A 23,961-nucleotide genomic window follows, 5' to 3' on the forward strand; every position below is an offset into this window, starting at 1 on the left:
AACGCGTTTATTTGCGAGAGATTTGAGTTGTAACAAAAAGATATTCAGAAATTGCAAAATGTTGCGTGTTTATACTTCAAAGAGTTGCATTATATCGCGATAAAAGGTTTGTCTGCCGAAAAATTGCTAAACATGTATATCACGATTGTAACATGGGTCTTTTTTAGGAAAAAATGTTTTTGTAGTTAAAAATAATTATATAAGCCCTCAGAGTCTTTCATATGAATGTCAACAGTTGAAATATGTATGTTTGTATAAGAAATTTTCTTTTTGTAATTCTTACAAGGGCTAATATTTCACCTCACGTGTAAGATATCAATACACGTGTGCTATATTTGCGGTTTTTTGATTCATCAAATAACCTGATAAGTTATGACAAATCAGAACGTTTGTCACATATGTTTAAACAACATGCATGATCCTACATGCTTAACAGGGAAGCGGAAAATGATATCGTCTTACATGTGTCGTGAGGAAAACTTGTTTTCAAATTATTATGTCTTTTATGTTTTGTCATCTATTACTCTTGAAAGTAATTGATTTGTTAGGTAAATTGTGTAGGTGAAAAAGTTAATGAACGGGATTTTATTAGATTGCTCAAAGCTAGCTAGCCTTTGTGTTCGGATTAAGTATAGTCTAAGTTTCTATCACCTCTAATGTGTTGTCAAATTATTATGTAATCAATTAGCCATTAGACATGGACTCATTGACAATAAAAAAAAATGTTAATTAGTAAAAGACACATGTTATTAAAACAACTCAATACATCATTTGACATGAAAGTCTTTTTAGAAATTTTTGAATGATTTTTCAGATTATAAAAATCGTAATGGTTTCTCGCAATATTTGAAAATCAATGCAAGTTCATTTTGAAAATGAAAAAAGGTAAACAAGTGAGTTTACATATAAGGTTCAATCTAACATATTTCCGATTTACTCAGCGGTTTAATAATAAGGAAAAATCACTAAATGATGAAGATAAAAATCTTTGTTTATTTAAGGGAACTTTATGTCTGGTCGAATGTTCACTGGGTCGATCTGAAACTTAATCCATCCCCAAAAATAGTAAGTAAAGTTGTTAAAATATTGTTTTTTTAAATAAAATTTTAACAACATATACAGCTACGTATGATGTGTTTAAGTCGTGCTATACAACGATTATATCTATTACAAATACTTTAATTGGTGGTCGTGATACTTTGACATAAAAAGTAAACTGATCGCGATGACAGAAAGTTATCCAGAAAAAAAGCTATTGAAAAGGGAATGAGTACCGTATCTAGTTTTGTGTTGAATAACAATAGAATGAACCATCAATTTGCTGCTTTCAAACATATTTTAATGTTAAATTCTAGACTAAAATATAAAGTACAACATAAATCGCGCAAGAATAATTATGCATCAGATGAATTTAGTTTTAGCGGACAAAAAAATGTGTGTTGTAACGCGAAAATTCGCCATTCGATCCAAAAGCCAGGATGTTAACAAACACTTCATGCTGTGATTGGTCAGGGCTCCACTCAACGTTTATTTCCTGTGCCATTGTGAAGATTGGTGACTGGATATCAGAGGTTCCGTTTCTGGAACCAACCGATACTTGGTACACCATAGGACCGTAGACACTCGGCGAGAACACGTTCGTCCACTTTATGGAGCAACTTCCATTATCCAGAAGGTATCCCGCTGGTACTCCTAAAACAATATAAAATATTATGAATATGTGAATAACATGGATGTTGAACAAATTTTAATCCATGTTTAACTTATTACCCGTCAAGGTAGGCGGTTTATATTCGAGAATAATGGAGGCGTTGATTGGAGGACTTTGGAAACCACCATTGTTGATTGCACGGACGTCCACAAAAAAGGTATCTGCTCTCCCCATGTGGTTTATTTTTCTCGATGCACTGTTTCTAAGACCAACCGACTCCCAAGGTGCAATTACATTGTCATCCTTTCTTACACGCGTTTCGTAGTTGACGTCTTCTGACAGGTCATCGAATAAACCCCAAGTAAAATCAACATGGGTTAAATTTGACTGTACTTTCAAATTGGCATTGCCCTCCAGAACAGTATAACGGTTGTCGGGATAAAACGATAAAGATGTCAAATCAGAGTTCGGGGCTTCGTGATATATTGTAAGTGGTCCCGCCTTTTTTACTTCCATTAGCTGTACTTTGTTTATGCATTTGACAGATACTTCTACTTTTGCTCCATGATCAAAGGTCAGATTAGATATTTCACACTGCGATCTATCAATGCTTTGTTGCCAAATTCTTCCCATTGATTCTTTCAAAGGACCTATAAAACCAAACAAAATTTGCAAATTGAAAAAATAAAACAGGGTTTACCAACGTTCATGAACAATGATGAAAAGGTAATAACGTACCAACAGAGCAAAAACAGGATACAAGTTCACTTTCCTCCTCGCTTACATTCCATGATGCCACCACCCGAGTTTCACTGTGGAGTCTTGTTGTGGAGTTGGATAACGACATTTTTGCCACATGCGTCCTTTCCTCTCCTGTTTCATAATTCTGGATTTCCACTGTGAAATTACTTATAATAGGCGGGGTATGGTCCAATGTTATTTCTTGTGAAAACTTTGACCACTGCCCCGCATTGTTTCTTGCAACAGCTGTGATATAGATACGACTTCCATGGGGAGACTCCGTTTCTACAACGCCATGATTGAATGAAGAGACAGGTAAAAGAGATTGTATTTGATATCCGCCTTTAGTTGTACCAGCTCCAATTAAAACGTTTTCAATGTCGCTCTCTTGATCCAAAATAAAGCTGCATACAGACAGCAATCCAGGGTTTATTTGGCGTACTATCAGTGGTGACTGGGTAATTGAAGAAACGCTACATTGTTGAAGCCATATGAAAATATCTTCTTCCATGATGTCATGTCGACTTGCAAATATAATCTTCAAACTTATCTCGCCCTCATATGTAGACATAAATTGATGTTTTGAAGAATAACTCGAGTCCGCATTCAATGACAAATATAAATTCATGACTTCGTTTCTCAACTGAAAATAAACCATTTTAAAGTGCAATTCTTTCAAAACATCGACGCTTATTTTGTAGATTGTATTCTTTTTCAGGGAAACAACACCGCTTAAAACAGTTGTTCTTGAGTGGAGAAATGGTTTTTGTTTTTCAATTGCAGTTACTTCTAAATATAAATCCTCAAATTTTTCACATTGTACCCCAAACGGCGGAGTTGAATCAATTTTAATTGGGTGGGAAGTGACATAAGGGGAGAAGTGTTGCAAGAAATCAGCAGCTCGTACTCTAATGCCGTAGCTTTTGTTATGTTGTAAATGTAGGTTTCTGAAAGTATAGTCATTTGAAAAGAGTACTCTTTCAGTTCTATTTATCAGTGTATCGCTCTCTGTTTCTACAATGCTGACTTCAAAATATTTAATTGACGACTGGTGGTCTTCAAATCCGTGCCAAGACATTGACAGAGAAGATGTGGAAAACTGATGAAGAGCATTGCGAAATTGTTTAGTATTATATACGACTCCAGGGGTAGGACTGTCAGTATCAACAAGTATTCCGTCGGATATTGCAGTGGTTTCAAGACCCATATTATTTCTAGCAATGACGGTGAAGAAGTAGGTGGTTCCTGGTGTCATTGCTTGATTGACCTCAAAAACTGTAGATAAATTAACCGATGTTTTCTGTATGAAGTCATCACCTACAAATTATATAATATTGATACATGTATCAAATAGATTTTAACATAGAAAAAAAGTCATCGATTAATACAGAATAAGTAAAAGAATATCTAATATATGTACCAAAAGGTCTTGTTCCACCACTGAAGTAATATGTCACTATTTCTCCTTCCTTTTCCGAGAATAAATTTTCCCAACAAATTTTTATTAGTTTCAATGAATCAATATAATCAATATCTTTTAAACAGTGACCTTCTGCCTCGATCACTGAATGGCCTCGTCTTCTCTCAGGAGGTGTTAAATCAACTAAGAGTGGTTTTGAGTGGAATATTGAGAATTCATTCTCCGATACCCATGCCTTGATATAAAGTGTATAATGTTGACCATGACTTAGCTTTTTGAGGAAGGGCAAACAATATTCAATATCTTCTTGAAGACCATTATCATACCACACACTTTCTTTTTTTGAATCAAAGATTCCATATCCTGGATCTTCTCCGCTTTCACCGATACTCCATTCATAACGTAAAACCTTTTTCAATCGGTCCTCATCTGTCCAAAACCCCGAAAAGCAGGTGGCGCTTGACATTATTGAAACGGGAAAAGAAGCAAGTCCAAAATGTACCGAAATGTTCAACATTAATTCAGAAACATTCTGCAGTTCTTTGCATGGTGCGTTAACTTTATTCAGACATTTTTTCCCAACAACTGCACAAGTACAATCGTTATTGCAATAATGAGATATACATGAATGTCTCTGAAATGTTAAGATGCCCTTTGTATGGTTCAAATCACTAGGAACAAGAATAACAGATGCCTTTCCTATAGAACTTCTCAAACCGACTGAGTTTATGGCTATCACAGTTAACACAACAGCATCATTGCTTTTGAGTTTTTTTGACAGAGTTAATGAAGCAGTTTGTCGAGAAGTGTTAGCATGGCGGACACGTTTTAGACCGTCGGATAATTCATTTCCAGAATATGAACTACTTAAACTAATAACATATTCATGTATCCCCGACTCGTGGTCAATAAATCCATACCACGCAAGTTGTACTCTGGTTTCATTACCAACATTTATCCAAGTCATTGTGTTCATAAAACCACCCAAGAAGGGAGGAGTGGAGTCAATCAGAAGTGTATCCGATATAGCTGTCGTACAAAGACCTGCACCATTACAGCTGGTAACCTTTGCAATGTAAGCGTCGCCATCTTTTAAAAATGTTCCGTTTGGGGACATTAAAGTTATCTGCATTTGACTTCCAAGTTCTTTTGTTTCATAGGCAACATGTCCGTTTCTATTTACTTCTAGAACTAATTGATGTCTTACAATGGAGCTTTCTAAATCTTGGAATTGCCATTGTATGGTGATCAAGGAGTTGTCAAACTGAGTTCCATTGACTAGGGAAACCCCATGATCTTTTGTAATAAACGTTGGAGATTTCACCGCAACTGGAGGACTTGTATCAATCTGGAACTTAGCAGATGTACGTTCTACTGATAGTCCAACTCTATTGATTGATTTCAGCGTAAAATAGAGATCTGTTGATGTTGGAAGCGACATACCAGTCTTGGTCACTCTGTTTGATAGCATGATATTTTCGTAATCAACATAATTGCAAAGACCGGGGTGTTTCCCTAAACACCACTCGAAATGATCGATTCCAGAATGAGGATCTATAAACCCCACCCATGACGCAGAAACAGAATTACTACAAAATAAGAAGACATGTTAGTCGTTAACCTAGAATATATTAAAACTCATTAACATTAAACTGTAACGAAAATCGAACATACTTATAAGGCAAGAAAGGTTCGTGATGGCCACTAAATCCAATATGAATTAATCCAGGGACTGGAGGGGAGTTATCCATGATGACGCCATTCGAAGATTTCAAAGAGCACAGTCCAGCACGATTACAAGCTTTAACCGTAGCGTAATATTGTACTCCAGGTTCAAAAACCCCACTCCAAGAATTATCTAGGAAATAATGACAAAAGAAGAAAATTAACGATTTCCTCTTGGGGTTGTTTTGGACGGAGCAGAAAGAAAACACTTATTAAGTTGTGTCATTTATAAATGAAAGGTCTTACTTTTGTGAAGTCCAACAAATCTGGAGGGGAATATATCATATGTGAAAGGTTTTGTACCAAGTCCAACTTCGTAATACTCTATATTTGTGTGAGGGTCAAGAAAACCAAACCAATGGCAAGTGTATGACTGAATGTCGTTTTGAAAGTCAACATCATTCTAGTTAAGATGAATAGAGAAATTATTAGATAAACTGTGTAATGTTCTTCAAATGTTGGTCCTCCAGAAGGCATAAATAATTACTCAGATATAAAAAGACAATTCAGTTTATTTTATATCAGCTTTAACAAAATCCAGAAATTGTTAAAGAAATCGAAATATTATATAAAAAAAACAAAAAACAAAAAACAACAACATATACTTAAAGGCATATCAACATCCTGTATCATTTACTTCCATTGAAACTAAGACACAACATGGATATATAATTCAATTAGGAAATCGTATATACTGAGAAATGTGTTACAGATCCCGAGTACTAAATCGGCAGAGACATTTGATCTTTGTAAACTTGCACAAACATTTTGGTTCTTAAGATTTCTTATTTACATTAACCTTTACTTAATATCAAATGGTGTGAAAGCTTCATAGGAAACAAGCAAATATATCAAAGAATAGTCAAAGAAACTTTATATTTGACATAACTGTGTAGGTGTTTAGTATAAAGCAGTAATTAAGGTTTGACTCGTCATAAATTGCTATTTGCCAACAGTGAATCACTTAATATACATCAATTTAATTCCTTACTCTCAAAAATATTCTTACGATTATTGATCTGATAATAAATAAAATGTACGTACTGCGAGACCATCATAAACAATACCATTTTCAGGTGGAGACTTGTCAAATAAAAACGGTTCTGATGCTGCAATCGTATGGAGGCCCGCGTGGTTTAATACCTACAAAGTTATCATAAATCAAAAAGAAAACCTTCATGATACATATTTGAATTAACTAAACATGTAATGCCTAAGATATTTTACCTTTAGAATTATAAAATATTGGTGTCCATCTCGCATAGATTCAAGCTCCTTGATTATGGTAGACCCCCCTGTGACTGAGCGAAAATCCAAAATGTCCGTGGATTCATTTGTAGAACCCATAGCCAATAAGGTGTCTTTAATTCCACTTTCTTCGTCAACAAAACCTTCCCACTGGACAAAGAGCTCATGAATTGTTGAAATATCATCTTTAAGTCCAGAAAATCGTACGAAAATCATTCCCAATTCAGGGGCGGTGAAATCAAGTGTTTTTCCAGAGGAAGTGACTTCTGTGACATGGCCGGCAAAATCAAACGCTGTATCACAAAAGAAAATGAACTCAATTTTACAAATTTAAAAAATACATTTACAATTATGAGTATACTACCAAATATCAGTCTTAGACGTTGCCAATACCTTTTACTGTGGCAAAATATGTCATTCCAATATTCAGGCTAATGTTGAAAAATACTACTGACGTCTGCAAACCAACATTTCTGTATTGAACGACATCTTGACCACCGAAAATGGAACCTAGGAAGAAAACAAATTATATACATTCTTATTCAAACGATCTTTTTATTACTTCTTTTATATGACACTCACTAAAATTACCTAGCGAGACTTCATATCTAGCGATACCAGAATGTTCAACGCTTAGTTTCATTTCATCATCGTGAAAATCCGACCAATGTATTTCTAACTCGTTTTTGTCACTAATAAAATCATCATTGTTGCTAGAAATTTCTACAAGGCCACCAGCGGGTGGCGATTCATCAATAACAAAGCCATTCCCGCATGTGGAAAAGTCCTTTTCCGCTGATGTTAAATGTTTAAGGTTACTCGAGTTGTTGCTTTCTACAATAGCACATATAAAATATGTGCCGGCTCGTAACCCCTGTGTGTTAAACCTTCCTATCCCATCTGTTGAGGTTGTCGTTTGGAGACAATAGATATCAGCATTGCATGTAAGTTGAGGCAATGATTGTTTTTCCATTAGGTACCAAGTTACAACCTTTCCATCTATTCCGTTCATGAATCCGTGTACTCTTCGACCGTGCGATACCACATCGACTTCTGCATCATGAACAAGTCTTATTTTATCTCCTAAATGTTGACTGTTCGCTAGTTTGAGGATTGCCTTGAAGTTATCTCCCTCGGAATCGATCTCGTAAAGATGTCCAGTTGTAATCTCATTAGGATTGGATTTCGCTTTGAGATTTGTACAAGATGTTTTTGACTGTCCAGATCGGCATATTCCTTTAACACAGATTTTCATACTTTTGTATCCGTAAACGGGCAACGTATATGGAATGTCAATCTATAAAATATTAAACATTAGTGATAAAAAGGTTCTCGATTTTATGTATATATATAATTGAAAACGTACAAAACATTAAACGTTAATATTAGTGCTGCTGCATTCTTTATTTTTGTTGTTTTCCTCTAGTTATATTAATTTTTTTTAAAAATTTGTTACTTATAATCTTTGTAGCATAAAATCATAATTATATAACTAGAAAAACTATAATAAAAATACGACTAATAATAATAAATATGAAAGAAATAACTTACATCAAATGTATTGTAAGAAGTGTTTAAGGGCAATAGATACCAAGATGTAAGTTGATGATGATGATCAATTGCTTCAAATAATGCCCCAGCATACCCTATGGCATTGTTCGTTTGACCACATCTAAATGCATCAAACTTCACATTAACATCCACTTCTTGGGCATCCCTTCCGTTCACAACGAAAATTGCTTCTATGTCATAACTGGAATGAAGCAATTCTTCAACCAATACATCTTTCGAATACTTCCCTTTCAAACACGTTTTCTGGAAGCAAGGTTGGACTAATGAACGATACAGTTGGTTGTTTTGTAAATGCAAATTATTGAGATGGATCTGCATGTTTTTACCAACGTTTTTGAACGTTTCTATCAGTGTCTCTGTTCTATCCTTGTTAATCTTAAACAAAGCTACTTTATAGTGCGTAATTGACTCTGTTTTATCATATGCCCAAAACACATCTAACGTGTGCTTACTGGACTGAAACCGTTTATCCTCCTGACAGGGAAGTATAGATACAGGATTATTGTTTAGTACATAGAACTTAGGCTGCGGAACAATGGCAACAAATTGTTTATTCATCTCATCAATCCATACGACATCTTCACTTGTAAGGGCAGTGTTATTTGAAACAGCTGTATATATTTGATTTTCTCGTAATTTACTTTTTACGAAATATACATTTGTGGTATTTGCCATTTCAACATCAACTTCTGTTAAATGTTTGGCCCCGCAAGGTGTTCCTATTCGGACGTGTAGGGCATTAAGCACGTCTGCTTTGTCAATGACCGTGAATCCATCGGAAATAACCACGGACTGTACATGACCTGCAACAGTCGCACGCGCAAATGTATAATATTTCTTAAATGGTTTTAGTCGCAAGTTGTGTAAACAATTCTCATCATTTGATATAGATTTAAAAAATTGAACATCAGCTGATTCTCTGCTAGATCCGAGTCCTATTTCTATTGACATATTTTGAACATGCCATATTCCTTTCCAATCAAAACAAATTTGGTTGGTCTGAAAAGTATAGTCAATATCGTTGTTGGATGATAAGTGTCCGGCCTCTGTTTCAATAAGTATCCCTGTTGTTGGTGGAAACCGAGGTGGAAGAAAAAAGGGATCAGTCTGAACTTCTGCAAAATGTCCTGCTATGTTGTAAACGTACAGGTTAAAATAGTGTTTTGATTCATCATTAGTATGAAATTTGAGGACCCTTTCATGTGGATATTTAAAACAAGATGAAAAGTTTCCAGGACACTTCTCAAATATTTTTGCTTCCAACAGAGGTGTTCTTAATACGTTTCCACAACCTTAAAAATAAATGAAATTGAATTAAGTGAAATTAGTAAAAAATAAAAAAAATGGATTTATATCATGCATTTCTTCGTAAATTGTCATAATATATCAGCCCTGTAATGCTAACTTTATAACTATTCTTAACGAAACCATTTGTATAAAAGTTTAATGCAATATTTGACTTTTTAAACAATTTTTACAGCACGATATTTAAAAGCCGTAAAAATATTGATATCACATACCTATTCGAAAAAGCACAGACTCAATTGGTTCCTTTTGTTCTGCCTCCATAAATGTATTTTCAGTCCAACCGACATAGATGTATTCAGGATCTTGGATAACAGCAACGTTTCCTCGGTATAAGGGAGGCGTCTCATCGATGATTAAAGGTCCAAATGGGACAAGGGTTGTGAGATCGGCCTTGTTCTTTACTTTAACAAAAGCATAAACTGGTATGCCAGGATCCAAACCCGAATGCACGATTTGATATTCATTGATTTTTTTAGTTTCTAAATACGATATCAAGTCTGGACTCATGCTTGCGCTGGTTGTTGATCCAAATCCTGTGTATACTTTCTGGATTTGTGATTCATTTTCTTCTAAGGCCCATCTTAATTTTATTTTGTCAGTTGGAAGATATATAAACCAATTTTCTGAGAAACTAGATAATTTTGTACACATAGCTGTCGAGTATGAGGAATGGTTTGAGTACCGGTTTCGCTTTGGTAGGTACTCAACGAGTTGCATAGTCATAGTTGAATTACAAGCAATGTTGCATTGTTCGGTTTTCTGAAGTTCGTATGCCGTTAAGTTTTCAAAAATATGCCAGACCTTATTATCATAACATCCAATAACAGGTTTAATTTTAGCTGATTCCAGAGTTAAATCAGTTACCTTGGTGGGAGTCGTGTCTCGAAAAACACCATCTGAACAGGCAACCTCTGATGGTTCTAACGCATTGTTGTATGCTAACACCGAAACATAATAAAGGCAATCGTGTGGTAAATTAACTTTAAGATATGCTTCTGATGATTCATAAAGACTAGAATTATTTGGCAGGTCGTGAGAGTAGACATTCATCTCTGTTGCTGTAAGACAGTGCTCACCGATACCAATGCGGTATTTCATAATTCCACTTTCATGGTCTATGAACCCGTTCCATCTCACAATCACCGATGCTTCGCTGGTATAATCAATATCAGGATATCCCTCAGGTCCCTCAACAACCACTCCTCTCACTGGAGGTGAATCATCAGCAAGAATGTCCACATGTTCAATAGCAACCAGCCGTGCTCCGTTTGTTACCTTTACAGTAAAATAATAGGCCCTGTTGTGTTGCCCAGTGTTGGTGTTATTCTTTATCAGATGGTTGAATTTTACTGTATAAAATGAATTTTCGCAGGGTCCAACACTAGGACAGTAGCAATTGACAAAAGAATCACAACTCTGAAATGAAATACACATTATTATGCTTTTGAATTACATTGATGAAAGACTGGTTAAAAAGATATTTAAGATATTTGTCAAACTCACTAGGTGATTACAACCGATATTTAAAATTTTGCAAAGATTGAAAGAAAAAAGCTATTTAATAGTGAGATACGTAGATGTTTTAAAAGCAAAGCCACATTTCATCTAATTATTTTTAAAACTTTGTGTTTTTTAAAATGTTTTTCAAGAAACAAAAACGCTTTCTGGTTACATCCCAAAAATTCCCAATTGAAACATCATATTTCAAAATGATGCATCTGTTGTTTGAATAATTAAACACTTTTTTTGTTTGCTATTATAGAAATTGCTTTTTGTTTGCTATTTTGAACAGATTTTATTTAACGCAATACATTTTATATAGTGTTGTATGATATGATTTAATATGTAATGCCCTAAATTTAAGAAAATTGCGGAATTTTTTCAAGAAAAATTGACTTTTAATCTGAATAATTAACGTTTAAGCCATTCCAGTTACTAGTATATAAGAAAATGTAAACTTTTTTTCATCTGTGACTTTTTTATTTATTTATTATTATTATTATTATTATTATTATAAAAAAATATTTCTAATTTTTTAAGGCCTCTAAATATTCTTGAATGAGACTTTCCTATGTATAAAAACTAATATCAAATTAAATGCATTAAACGTACACACAAAAACTTTCTTGACGACAAGGCGTTCGCAAACAGTGCGGAATCTTCTTGCATGCTTACAAAATTGATTTAGTCTATACATACAGAGATGGCAATTCTGTTTCTGATATTTCAATTCGGCATACATGTACTATCATAGGCAGTAGATTTATCACTATATATAGAAAGTTAATGACTCTACTTTATGCGTACTTCATATAAACATCAGTACCTCATTTCCCAGAGTATGTACAGCGAATGTTTTATAGGCGAGTTCATTCCCTCCACGTGACGTTCCAAGAAAATATTCGATTGAAAAAAGACCACTGTGGGAATCGAATGTTTTAAATTGAAGAACCATTTGAGCTAAATCTGTTGAATTATGGACGAAAAGTTGTCTTACGCCATCTTTGCTTAACCACACCTCTTCAATATCAGGGACGCTTGCGTCAACGTAGAAGGTGATATTTTCTGAAAGTGTGTTTTCCATTAAGTCCTTGGAAGTTATAGTTATGGTGTGCGCTTCTCCATCTTTTACACCTAAATTAACGCAAAGCTTTTGGTCAGGAAAGTTTGGAATAGCTGTCTCCATTGACATTTCCTGATTCTCTTTAAACCACGAATAATAAAATGATGTTATACCATGTACATTTTTTGTTCCTGAAATTTGTAAAATTCCTGTCTGTTGATCATATATTCCTTGGTACACTCCATGAAAATCTTTTTGAATTTTGCGTAAAAGGTTAAATCCGTAGTTGTATGAATTAAAATACCTGTCATCCCATGATAAGCAACTTTTCTTTCTGTGGGTCTGCCATGTGTAATTTGTTTCTGGACTTGCAGAATCAACCTTTAAATGTTTTAAAGAATTTATTTTTATTTCGGACGAGTTGTCAAACATGACAAACCTTCTTGCAGATTTTACATTTCCAGCATTGTCCAAAACTTCCAAGGCAATGCCATAAAGAGCTGGTTCGTGTGTTAATGTTATATTTGCCTCATCATTAGATACATTATATGACTGGCCCTTTTCGTCCATAATTAATGTAAGTTTATCTAACTCTTTCACCTCGTGGACAGTAATTGCAAAACTCTTGATTCCAGAAGCTTGATCAGATTTGTGTGGAAAGGGGTCGATCCATCCACGATATTTTATCATTATGTTCGGATCCCGTGTTAATCGCTTAGGCAGGATAAGTAAAGGTTCTATTCCATGACAAGACAGTGTTTCTGCACAGTGCACTGGTGACGAAGAGTCTAAATGAATACAGACATCTTTTGATTCGGAAACCCGGTTGTATATAACTGCACCAGATAAAGGATACACTTTATTGTTAAAATCCTTGTATTTCATATAACCACCCGCCTGAGATTTGTACGTCAAACAGAGGCTGTAGGAAAAGATAATTTTAGAGACATATAACAAAATCAAGAACGGGATTTGTATAACACAAGTTCAAACAGAAATACCTTTCTCCATCTTGTATGAACCACGTGGTTTGATTAAACAAAAGATCCTTGCATTCAATTGGAGTATCTGATTTTGGATCCAGATCCCCAATATTTGAATTGCACTTTGGTTTACTTATTAGTGGTTCTGTTTGAATATTTGTTTTTCTGCCTAAAAAACACATATAATTGACCCTATCAAATAAACTGTCTATTTTTTTAGGATGAGAAAATTTTAAGAAAAATCAATATTAAGAGACTCTTAAAGGAATCCATCGAACAGGTAAGACTCTCTCTCTCTCTCTCTCTCTCTCTCTCTCTCTCTCTCTCTCTCTCTCTCTCTCATTATCCAATTGAAACGTTATCATGCTCTACAGAAAAGAACATGACAAACAGTTTTACAGAAGATTGCAGTGACTATTAAAAAAGAAAAATTCTTGGAACATTATTGGACTGGTTTTTGTGTACGATGAAACATATTTTGGAAGACATAATAACAATGACGCATTTCGGAACAGATAGAAGGCTTTAATGTGTCTTGTTAACCGAGTTTATAGATAACAAATAGTTTATGTTTAAAAACCTTAAGATAGGATTAAAGAGATATTCTCTTGACTTGTCAATCCATGTGCACAGATATAGATTAATAATTAGTAATTTTTAATCTAGAATGTTAATCTTAATAAAGAAATATTTATCACATTTGTGTTGATGGATGGGCATAAAACTAAACTTTATCATATTTTATACAATCGCCATTTGCATTCCTGCTGTACAGATATTGGAAGGTGTGTATTATTTTATAATAACAATTATTCTGCATGTTGTCTAACAGGTCAAATAACTAACAACCGATTTTAATATTTTAAAATATAAAAAACCAAAAAACATGCATTACAGTAATTATTTCAGCAGACTGGTTTTTAATGCAATGAACAGAACAATAACTAAATACAAGGATATTGCAAATTACGTAGACTGCATACAAAATCTGTTCACTGTTATTTTATTAAATAACTATGTGTCCAAAAACAAAGATTGAATCAAAGTACTTAAAGTACTGGAAAGCGCTAAGCCGGGAAGAAAGTGATAAATCATAGACAGTCTCTTCTGCGGTATATTTTAGGGTATATCATTAAATTTAATGAAGTCTTTAGCTCACATCTTATCATACGTAAAAAGTAGCGTGTTCCAACATAATTTAATTTAATTTAAAGGTGTTGTCATGGACGCCGAAAAATGATTTCCGATTTTTCCTTCGAATTTGGGCCATTTCCACCTGCGACAAGGGATAATCTTTTATGTAATGAAAAAGCATGTGTAAGGTGTCTGACGATCCAAGTTTTGTAATAATGTAAGATCATTTGAATTTTTTTTGCATGTTTTTTTTTTAAGGGGAAGAAGGTTGAAAAGTTCTTGACTTATGGTCTTGTGCTTTTTAAGCTCACGTGTAACTTCGACGTAACAAACTCTCACGCCTTAATGAGTGCACATGTGTTTTTGCTAAATTATTCCACAATTCACAAATAAATGCATTTTTTTCCCAAAAATTATAATTGGAAAGAAATCATCATCATGAATGTGATATCTTTAGGAGCACCCATATCCGATATATAATAATAATATTCATTAATTGAATTTATTCCCAATTTAATACTGATAGAACAAATGTATTTGCATGCAGGATAACTTGAAGAAATGTTTTCCGTACTGCATAGTTATGAGTTCTCCCGAGTACGACTTCTCCAGGGTACGACTTCTCTAGCATCCGCCAGTAGGTGGCGGTATTTCGGAAATGCAAAATCGAAAGTGGAAGTAGGATCAGAAATCTGGCGACAAAAAAGCGCTGCAGCTATGCTTAGCGCTTTAAAAAGCATTGTTTATTTGTTTACTCACCGTTTATACTTTGTTTGTAGAGTGAAACTTCTGCATGGACAAGACCAAATTGATATTCATGGATGTGTATCGGTTGTTCTGGTAAACCGTTTGGGGTATCAAACGCCGTAACGAATTTGAAAGACATTGACTTCGGCTGGAAGTTGATGTAGGTCGACTCCTCTTTCTGACACTCACCGTGTGATGTAGAATTACCTATCTCACCTCTATCACTCTCAGCCCCAAGGCGACATGTCTCAATGCGAGGCTTTTTTGAAACTATTACATTTAAATACAAATTATTTCATTAAAAAACTTCTCATACCTTTAAAGATTAATTAATATAACATTCGGTTCATTTTTTCTTGTTATCTTTATGACATTTCTATATTAACATATACCTTAGTTCAGACGACTTTCTGGCAATATATTAATTATCAGTCAAGTTCCAACGATTTTTATTAATTTCAATTTGACTTACGCCTACAAAGCGCAGGGTCAGAAGAAGACTTCAGAAAATCGGTGCTACAAATACAGTTTTTTGCCAAATTATCGCTGCAAGTTCCAGGCCAACACCAGTTCTCTTTCCACGAGCATGTTGCTATAAGTAGATATTTAACTCAGTTATATCTGATCAGCAGGATTGCAAAAGTTTTTTATTGTAATATAGTTTAATAGTTTACAAATAGTTTGATAAGTGAATGGAAAATTTAATGATTGTTGAAAGAGATGGTGGAAAGCGGGAAAAGCCATTTTAAAAATCTATTTTGTGTGCATATTCGTCTGCGATGTTTCCTATTAATTGTGTAAACAAAACCTTCACAAAATTTCTTGTTTTCACTTGGCCAGTAGAGAGAATGTTTCATGGTTGAGCCTTGGTCCCGACACTTTGTGCAATTGTAGTCATACGTGTTTGTACATTTCGTAATTTCACAGTGTTCAGGTAGATGACAGGCTGTAATTAATTAAAATGGTGAGAATGCATTGAGGATGAACTTGTGTTTTACAGTATCACAGCGAGCTCAGATTTCTATCGATAAATTGACTTATAAGACTCAAGTGAAAAGAATAAATTATTTGCAGTAGATAGCAAAATCGTTTACCTTAAAAAGCATGAAATTTATCTTTAAATAAGCAAAGAAATATCAGCAATCAAATCTTAATTAAAAATCGATAAACAATCTAATATTTTAAAACTACCGTGTAATTCACAAATAAATGCTCTTTTAAGGCTACACGATTCATCATTCCAGTTCCACGAATATTTACTAAGAAGTGCCAGGCAATCCTCGCCACCATTGTTATTAGGTTCACCTGAAGAGAAAACAAGCACTGCCAATGCATTGCTTTTGTAGCTATTTGATTTTTAATGTTTGTTACGATAATTTGTTTTCTTTTTGATAACGAATACGTAAGTACAAGTTAATTTCAATTATTCTTTTTGCTATAATTGTTTTCAGACCATTATTCAATCAATAATGTACAGGTACGGGAATATATTGTAGACATTAAACATTTTTTTACACTTAAACATGTTTGATGTTGCATTGTTAATAAAAAGATTTTAAAAAGTCAAACTGTTTGTAGATCAAGATGTGCTTAACAGATTAAAATTTACATATCCAGTTTTTATTTTTTGCACATTGAAAACTCACAAACAAATTTACGTGTACCCGTTTACCTTTGTACCAGTTAAAATAATTGATGATATCGCCTTTGTCCCAATACCAATGCCCTTCTCGTGACATATCATTTCCACCTATCCAAATATCACCCACTCCATTTGCAAGCCCTAATTAAAATATAAAAAAAAATAGCACGCTCAGTTAATAACAAAACATATTTGAATTTTATATTTTCGCATCACCATTTGATTTAATTTAGCGGCAAACATTTTTTTTGGATGTAACAAATCGATAAGGATCGTATAGATAAATTTTGGTGATCTGATTTTAATAGAAGCAATTTTATAAGCTATACGATATAAATGTACCTTGGATATAATTCTGTTTACGCTCATCTCTTATACCTACGAGGTAACCATCGATTTCACGGCATTTAGAATGCGCGTTGATCCAAGTCAGTGGAGTTTCAAAAAATTTCTTGTAACAATATTCCTCATCTTGATCATTCCATCCAGGTTTACACACAAAATTGTATGCTGTACCTTAACGTTTAATAAAGAAACAATTGACCATTTATAAAATTTAGTATGTGCATAGAATACATGATATATGCATAACATGAGTCATATATCAAACAATATTTTCATGGCTTTATTATATAAAAGTTTCATTTTTATGAAAAAGCCAGAGATTTTGCACGTATTTGTTTTACAACATAGAGGATTAGAAAGCAGAAGGCAGAAAAGAAAGAAATTGACGATACCTTTCTCTAGTGCTTTTATGTTGTCGTTTTAAGCATTGAATTATTATTTTTTTAAAGATGTGATCTCACAACTTGCAACGGTGTATGCATAAAAAATGAATAACGCGCGCTAGCGCGTTATAAAAATTTGTTTGTACACACCGTTGCAGTTATGAGACCACATCTTTTAACATATAATGATTTAATGCTTATATTTACGTTTTTAACATTCATTCTCTTTCCGAAAACATGATTTATTTTTTAAAAATATGTGCCTTATTTAACAAGTAATGTGCAATTAACGGAAGAGCCATTTGAACAGCCGAATCATGCTGACAAAAATAGTGCAAAGAGATTTGATAACTTAAAAGAGAATTAGATTTTTTATTCTGTAATTTGATGAATTTTCTTTTGGTATACTATGAAATTAATAAATTGAATTCATTTTACTGTTTAAATATGTTTACGTCAAGAAATATTCATCAGCGGAATTATAATATCAGGTCGTGGTCTGGATTGAAGTCTTGTTCTTCGAGAAATACAAAAGAAAGACTGTATTCATACGCACCAGATTTGGTGATTGGGTCTTCTGTGTTATGCGTAAATATCACTCAAATAAATCAATGCAATTTGATAGGGGGAAAGAAAGTAAATGTAAATATATGAAATGAGACCTAATATGCAATTTACAACATTGTGATGTAAATATGCCTAAATATCCCAACTTTTTTAAAGCTTAAAAATTGTTTTAAAAACAATTATTTAGCTTTGCAGGAAGAATATAGAGCAAAAATACTACAGGCGTGCAAAGTTTTGTGTCCGAAAAGTGCGTACTTACTTTATATACTTTTTTTTGAAAACATGCTTTTAACAAATTAAAAGAACTTCTTCAAAAGTTCTGGTGTTATTTTTCTTTGACAATTATTAACTTATAAGTTCTTAAATAGTCATCTGATTACGAGGATTGTTCAAAATTTGTTGAGATATCGGAAATATTTCCCTTTCTAAATGACAAATTTTAATGAAATAGACATAAACATTTAAGACACCTTAGCAAATAATTGAACAAAGCATTCTTAAAAACTACTTTTAAATATTTTGATTACGGCTGTATAAAACAAGTGGATGGTCAGGGTACCTGGCGCAGACATAAACTCGGAGATTAAAAACGTAAACAACTACTTCTTAAGTCTCGGTAGACCAACAATCAATAATAAAGAAAACTAGACACGATCTCGTTGCGAGCAACGAGGAGGTCTTCCGTCCAATTTTAAGAAGAGGAAATGACATTGCCCTTAATATTCGTCAACGAAACATATCTGGAAATGGAGGCGGGATCTAAGAGTTATGTATGAAAGACTATCTACCCCTTTCTTGATCACATAAGAATGCTCTCGTCATTTCAAATACATTTTGTTCCACAAGTGTTTAGGAATTTTGTAACGTTCTCGAGATATCTTGAGAGGGTCGTTTTAGGGGCCGACATGTAACTACTTTTAGATACCGGATAACAAAGAAATTTTGGTTGCACTTTGTTAAGCACATTATTTTGAGCATATTCTGTTCAATATTGCTTTTCAGAATTTCCCTCCATTATGAGATATTAAAGATCAAAGTTTCTGATATCTGGCCCCTTAAAATCTTTAATTACGTAACAAAAGAGTAAATAATTGTCATGCATAGGTAAACAACGTTATAAGAAACATAATTGCTTCTATTATGTATTACAAAATATTTCACAGTAAAAAGTTATCTTTAAAAAACTTTAGAGCTACCTCAGCCCCTTTTTTGAAGGGCCAGCCCCTTTTTCTTGATATCATAAGAATGTTCTTGTCAATTCAAAAACATTTTGTTAAACAATTGTTTAGAAATTTTGTACCGTTCTCGAGATATCCGGAGAAAGCCTTTTTAGGGGCCGACCCTATAACTCCTTTTAGGGACTGCATAACAAAGAAATTAAGGTGGCATATTGTTGAGCTCAATATTTTAAGCATCTTCTGTTCAATATTGCTTTTCAGAATTTTCCTCCATTTCGAGATATTGATGATCAAAGTTTTGAACTTCTGGCCCCTTGAAATCCCTAATTACGTAATATAGAAGTAAACAATTGTCATGTATAGATAAATAACCTTATAATGAACATAATTGCTTCTATATTCTATCACAAAATATTACACCGTAAAAAGATATAATTTAAAGATTTTAGAGCCCTCTCAGCCCCTTATTTGAAGGGCCAGCCCCTTTTTCTTGATGTCAAAGAAAAGCTTTTGACGTTATAAAGTTTTTTTGTTCTACATGTTTAAGCAAAATACTATCGAGAAAAGAGATATTGAAAGAAAACCAATCACGACGCTTTTTCAACCGTAATTTTCGAGCTCGGGCGAGCTTCGGCGCTTTTCGTCACAAAAAAATATATGTACCATATTTCAGATCTACAACCTTTTGTCTACAATCCCTGAAAGTTTGAACTCAATAACAGTCCAATAAAATACATTCTCGCGAAGAAATAAATTAACAGTAGTGCTACAAAAACTCATTAAACATTCTATGAAACATCAGATTTGCTTTTTACGGAGAAAAGGTGGTAAATTTGCATTTGGTTGCAAAAGTATTCTAAAGTTTATGATTTATTTCATAATAAACGTCATTATACATTGATATGTTAATAGCTCTTTACCGTTGATTCTATTAGGCTTGTTTGTTTGTTTGTTTATTTTTTTTTTATTTTTATTTTTTTTTTTTTAATTTTTTATTTGTATTTTATTATTTATTTGTTTTGACTACTGTGTTCAGTACTATGCATATCTTTGCTTCAAATGCTTTTCAGTTATATATAAAACAGAGTAAAATTAAGAAGTCAACAGGAAAGATAAAAAAGAAGATAGTTTGTTTACTTACCTGTAGAAATCGAAAAACTGTATAACATAAACAAAGAAATCCACATTGTCAATAAACCTTAGTCCCATTCATGAGAAACTGGAAAAGTACCAAAATGGTCCCAGTCTATTGGGGTATCTGTTTTGTTATCTGTCTAGGTAGAATTTGCATATAACCAATGAAATCACGAATAATTTTTTTTCTCTTCCTTGGTGTTAGATAACTTTTTCATAATATTTACCTTTCATCGACAGAATATGTTTAAAATGCCAAAACATCAAAGATAACATAAATATATTTTTAGTCTGTTCTAACAAAACTTAAATCAAGCGTTTTATCTGTTATAGGTTGTGATTTGAAGACATGTTTAGTAGATAAAGTGTTGTGTATTTTGGAGACTTTAAAATTTCCATTATACTTATTTTATAATAAGCTTAAGTGTAAGTTGTTTTTTACTAGTTTTTTTATCGCTATATAATCTTTAAAGTTGAGAAAATATCAAGATACTTTTTCGTTTATATAAGGCAGAATGGTTAAATAATACATAACTACGTGTAGTTATATTTTTTCACAAGTCAATGATCCATTAATTGTTCATAAACCTGCATAAAACAAGTAATACATACATAAACATAAACAGAGAGTCTGTAAGACTTGCTTTGTACAAATTGTACATTTTTTCTTTGTATTCGTTATCGATCCCTGTGTTTGTTATGGACCCTCGCCTAGCTTTTTAAAATTGACGACTGGAAGGTTAAGCTTTGTTTTATGCCATAAAAATGCTTTAACGTAATATTGGCCTAATGTCTGTATAACTGCAATTGTACAATGAAACGGGTACATTGACAAATGTGGATGGAAATAAAGTAAGAAATACGCTGTTCTTTTTTGTTATTATATTGTATATTATAATCTGATATATCGCAACATACGTACAGTGTACTTTTCATCCATCATTCATTTTTTTCTTCTTTGCAATATTGCGTTAAGTAGATGCAATATCACCTCATCGATCATATATTTTTATGAGCTTCTGAATATTGAATTCAATAATTTATTTTTCTTTAAAATAAAAGTTACTCGTAAAATTTACAACCTCTTTTGAAACTCTGCATTTCACATTATATTTGCACATTTTAAAAATTAACGAGTTATTTTGTTTTATATGTCAGATATACCAATCTCTCATTTTGACAAATATCTGATAAGAGTTAAACGTTTTGTTTTTCCTCTTTTACCTAAGTGAAATAAATATTAGATTTTATTGACTTTTTATACAGGTTTAATCTTGAATTTTAAAAGCAATGTTCATACATATAATCGTTTAAAATCAAGTACGGAGCTAATCAATTCACGGGTGTTTTGCAAAACTGTCAAATTTCTATTATGCTTTAAGTTCAATCTTTTTTCAAGTTTCTCTTGGTTTTATAGCCATTTTTAAAACCTGTTAACGTATGCGCTAAACGCTTTATGACATACATGTATGACATAAACTATTACGCATCCCAAAGCTTAGACAGAGCACTACACACGTTGAATCAAAGTATTAAGACTACTGAAAGCTGGACAAAATTTATGTGTGTAGAGTTTTGGAATGACGTTTAAAATATTATATTTAGACCTAACATAGTGATTTTTTTATTGAGACAAGCATTGTCTGGGTATTATACCAGAATAGGGCTATGAAACGATAAATTTACTGACAACAATTTTCTGGATTCGTAAAAAAAAATTGTACACTTCATCATACAGGGACATTGTTTGCTGCTTTTGTATGCAATGGAATTTGCTTTGTTAGGAAAATATCGTTGATGGACAATACTACATTTTGTAGTAAAAATCCTTAGCATTATTTCTTCTCTAAACAAATGTCTGATCGCAAGTGGAAACACTACCATTATTTCTTACATTGTTAAAAATGCAATTAAACGTGCGTGTGGGCGTTTAAGCAGTGGTAATTACCTTTATCCATAATTGGTTTCAGTGTGAAGGGGTTAAAACTTATGTAGCTTGCTTAACAAGTACGACAAGAACATCAATCTTCAGATACATGTAATAAATTAAAAAAAAACAAGATAATTATGGTGTATGCTGGGTTTTTTTTGTCACCAGCATGACTTTAATCGTTACATTAAACATTACGTAACGTTTATAAGTTATATAAAATATTTCGTATACTACATGTATGATTGAATTTTAACTGAATTATGTTACAATTATACATGTGATATTAATATCCTGAAATTATAATAAATTTTTGAACAGTAATCAATAATGATACACAAATATGAATTTTATACATTGGCTATATGAAGAAACTAAAATCGAAAATTTTCTACGTTATACATGTATCGTAAAACACAATCCTCGTAGTCTAAAAAGGTGTTATTATATAAAATAAATGTACAGATGCGTTAAAATATACACATTAAAAAAAGGGGGGAAGAAAAGAATGAAAAATAAAACAAAACTATTTAAAATTACATTGCTGTATTTTTAAAGAAATGTTCTGAAGGAATAGAATCGGTATTCGAAAATGTTACCTGTGCGGCGTCCCGAAAAAAGGGAATCAGCGCGTCCTTCTAAACAACGAGAATTGCTAGAATTCCCGCGTTGAATTTCATTGGTCAATGATGACACCAACATTATGTGACCAAATATAGCACTATCTGCACGTCATAATATTACACATTGAAAAGTGAAATAACTCGTAAACGGAAAAGTTGTAAAATCAATATACAATAAAACTCGGTTATAGCGAAGTCCTAGGGACCAATAGAATTACTTCGTTATATCCATAATTTGTTATACCCGTATAACGAATTCGTAATAATATCTATAGCGAAAACTATATACATGTGTTCTTTCACCAGACAATAATTTTTGCTAATTGAGGCTTAAACCAAAAATATACTAGCGGAAAAAAGACATTGTGCATTATGAAATTTAGTATAATTTTTCTATATCTATTGTTTGTATTTATAAAATTTAAACAATCGATAATTGTAATGTTTTTGACAATATCGGATGGTAACCGTCCGGGTGCACGGACTTTGTCATGGTTAGTGAGCACCTGTTGTTTATTGCAGAATTTGTACGTACGAATTTTACGGGCCAATACTGTTTGGAATAGGAACTGTTAAGGATTTGTTTAAACTTTTTTGTTAAGGAAATCACTTTATTTTTAACAGAATTTACCCCTATGTCATGCCACGACTCAACGAAAACCACCATAATCGTGCTGTTGGGATACTGCAAGCGGGAATGGCATAAAACACTGTAGCAAGACACTTTGGAGTTCATCGGAACACCATCCAGTCATAATGGAGACGTTTTCAACAATCTGGCAACACTCAGGATCGACCGCGCTCTGTGCGACCTCGTGTGACGTCACGTCAACAGGACAACCACATTAGATTTGTGCATCTGAGAAATCGTTTCCAGACAGCAAGTATAACTGCCCGTAGCATTCCAGGGCTTCGACCAATTAATCCAAGAACTGTGCGTAATCGTCTGCGCGAGCAAAACATCCGACCAAGACGTCCAGCGGTGCTCCCAGTACTGCTTCAACGTCAGCGTATCGCCGGACTAGCGTGGTGCACACGACATCTGCGATTTAGAAAACAGGACTGCG

At 33.3% G+C, this 23,961-nt stretch overlaps 1 protein-coding gene across 1 annotated transcript; it reads right to left on the minus strand.

Moving 5' to 3' along the window:
- Nucleotides 1-1,317: 1,317 nt before the first annotated feature.
- Nucleotides 1,318-12,120, minus strand: LOC128192846 (uncharacterized). Its single transcript, XM_052865840.1, has 13 exons — nt 11,992-12,120; nt 9,878-11,081; nt 8,337-9,649; nt 7,377-8,082; nt 7,179-7,295; nt 6,765-7,078; nt 6,582-6,680; nt 5,784-5,940; nt 5,487-5,670; nt 3,813-5,401; nt 2,390-3,709; nt 1,771-2,301; nt 1,318-1,692 (listed from the first exon to the last, which is right to left on the minus strand). Exons 1-13 carry the CDS (start codon nt 12,118-12,120, stop codon nt 1,418-1,420), a joined length of 7,938 nt encoding a protein of 2,645 aa, XP_052721800.1. The 3' UTR covers nt 1,318-1,417.
- Nucleotides 12,121-23,961: the final 11,841 nt, after the last annotated feature.

The sequence above is a fragment of the Crassostrea angulata genome, chromosome 7 (genome assembly GCF_025612915.1).
Source record: "Crassostrea angulata isolate pt1a10 chromosome 7, ASM2561291v2, whole genome shotgun sequence".
Taxonomy (NCBI): domain Eukaryota; kingdom Metazoa; phylum Mollusca; class Bivalvia; order Ostreida; family Ostreidae; genus Magallana; species Magallana angulata.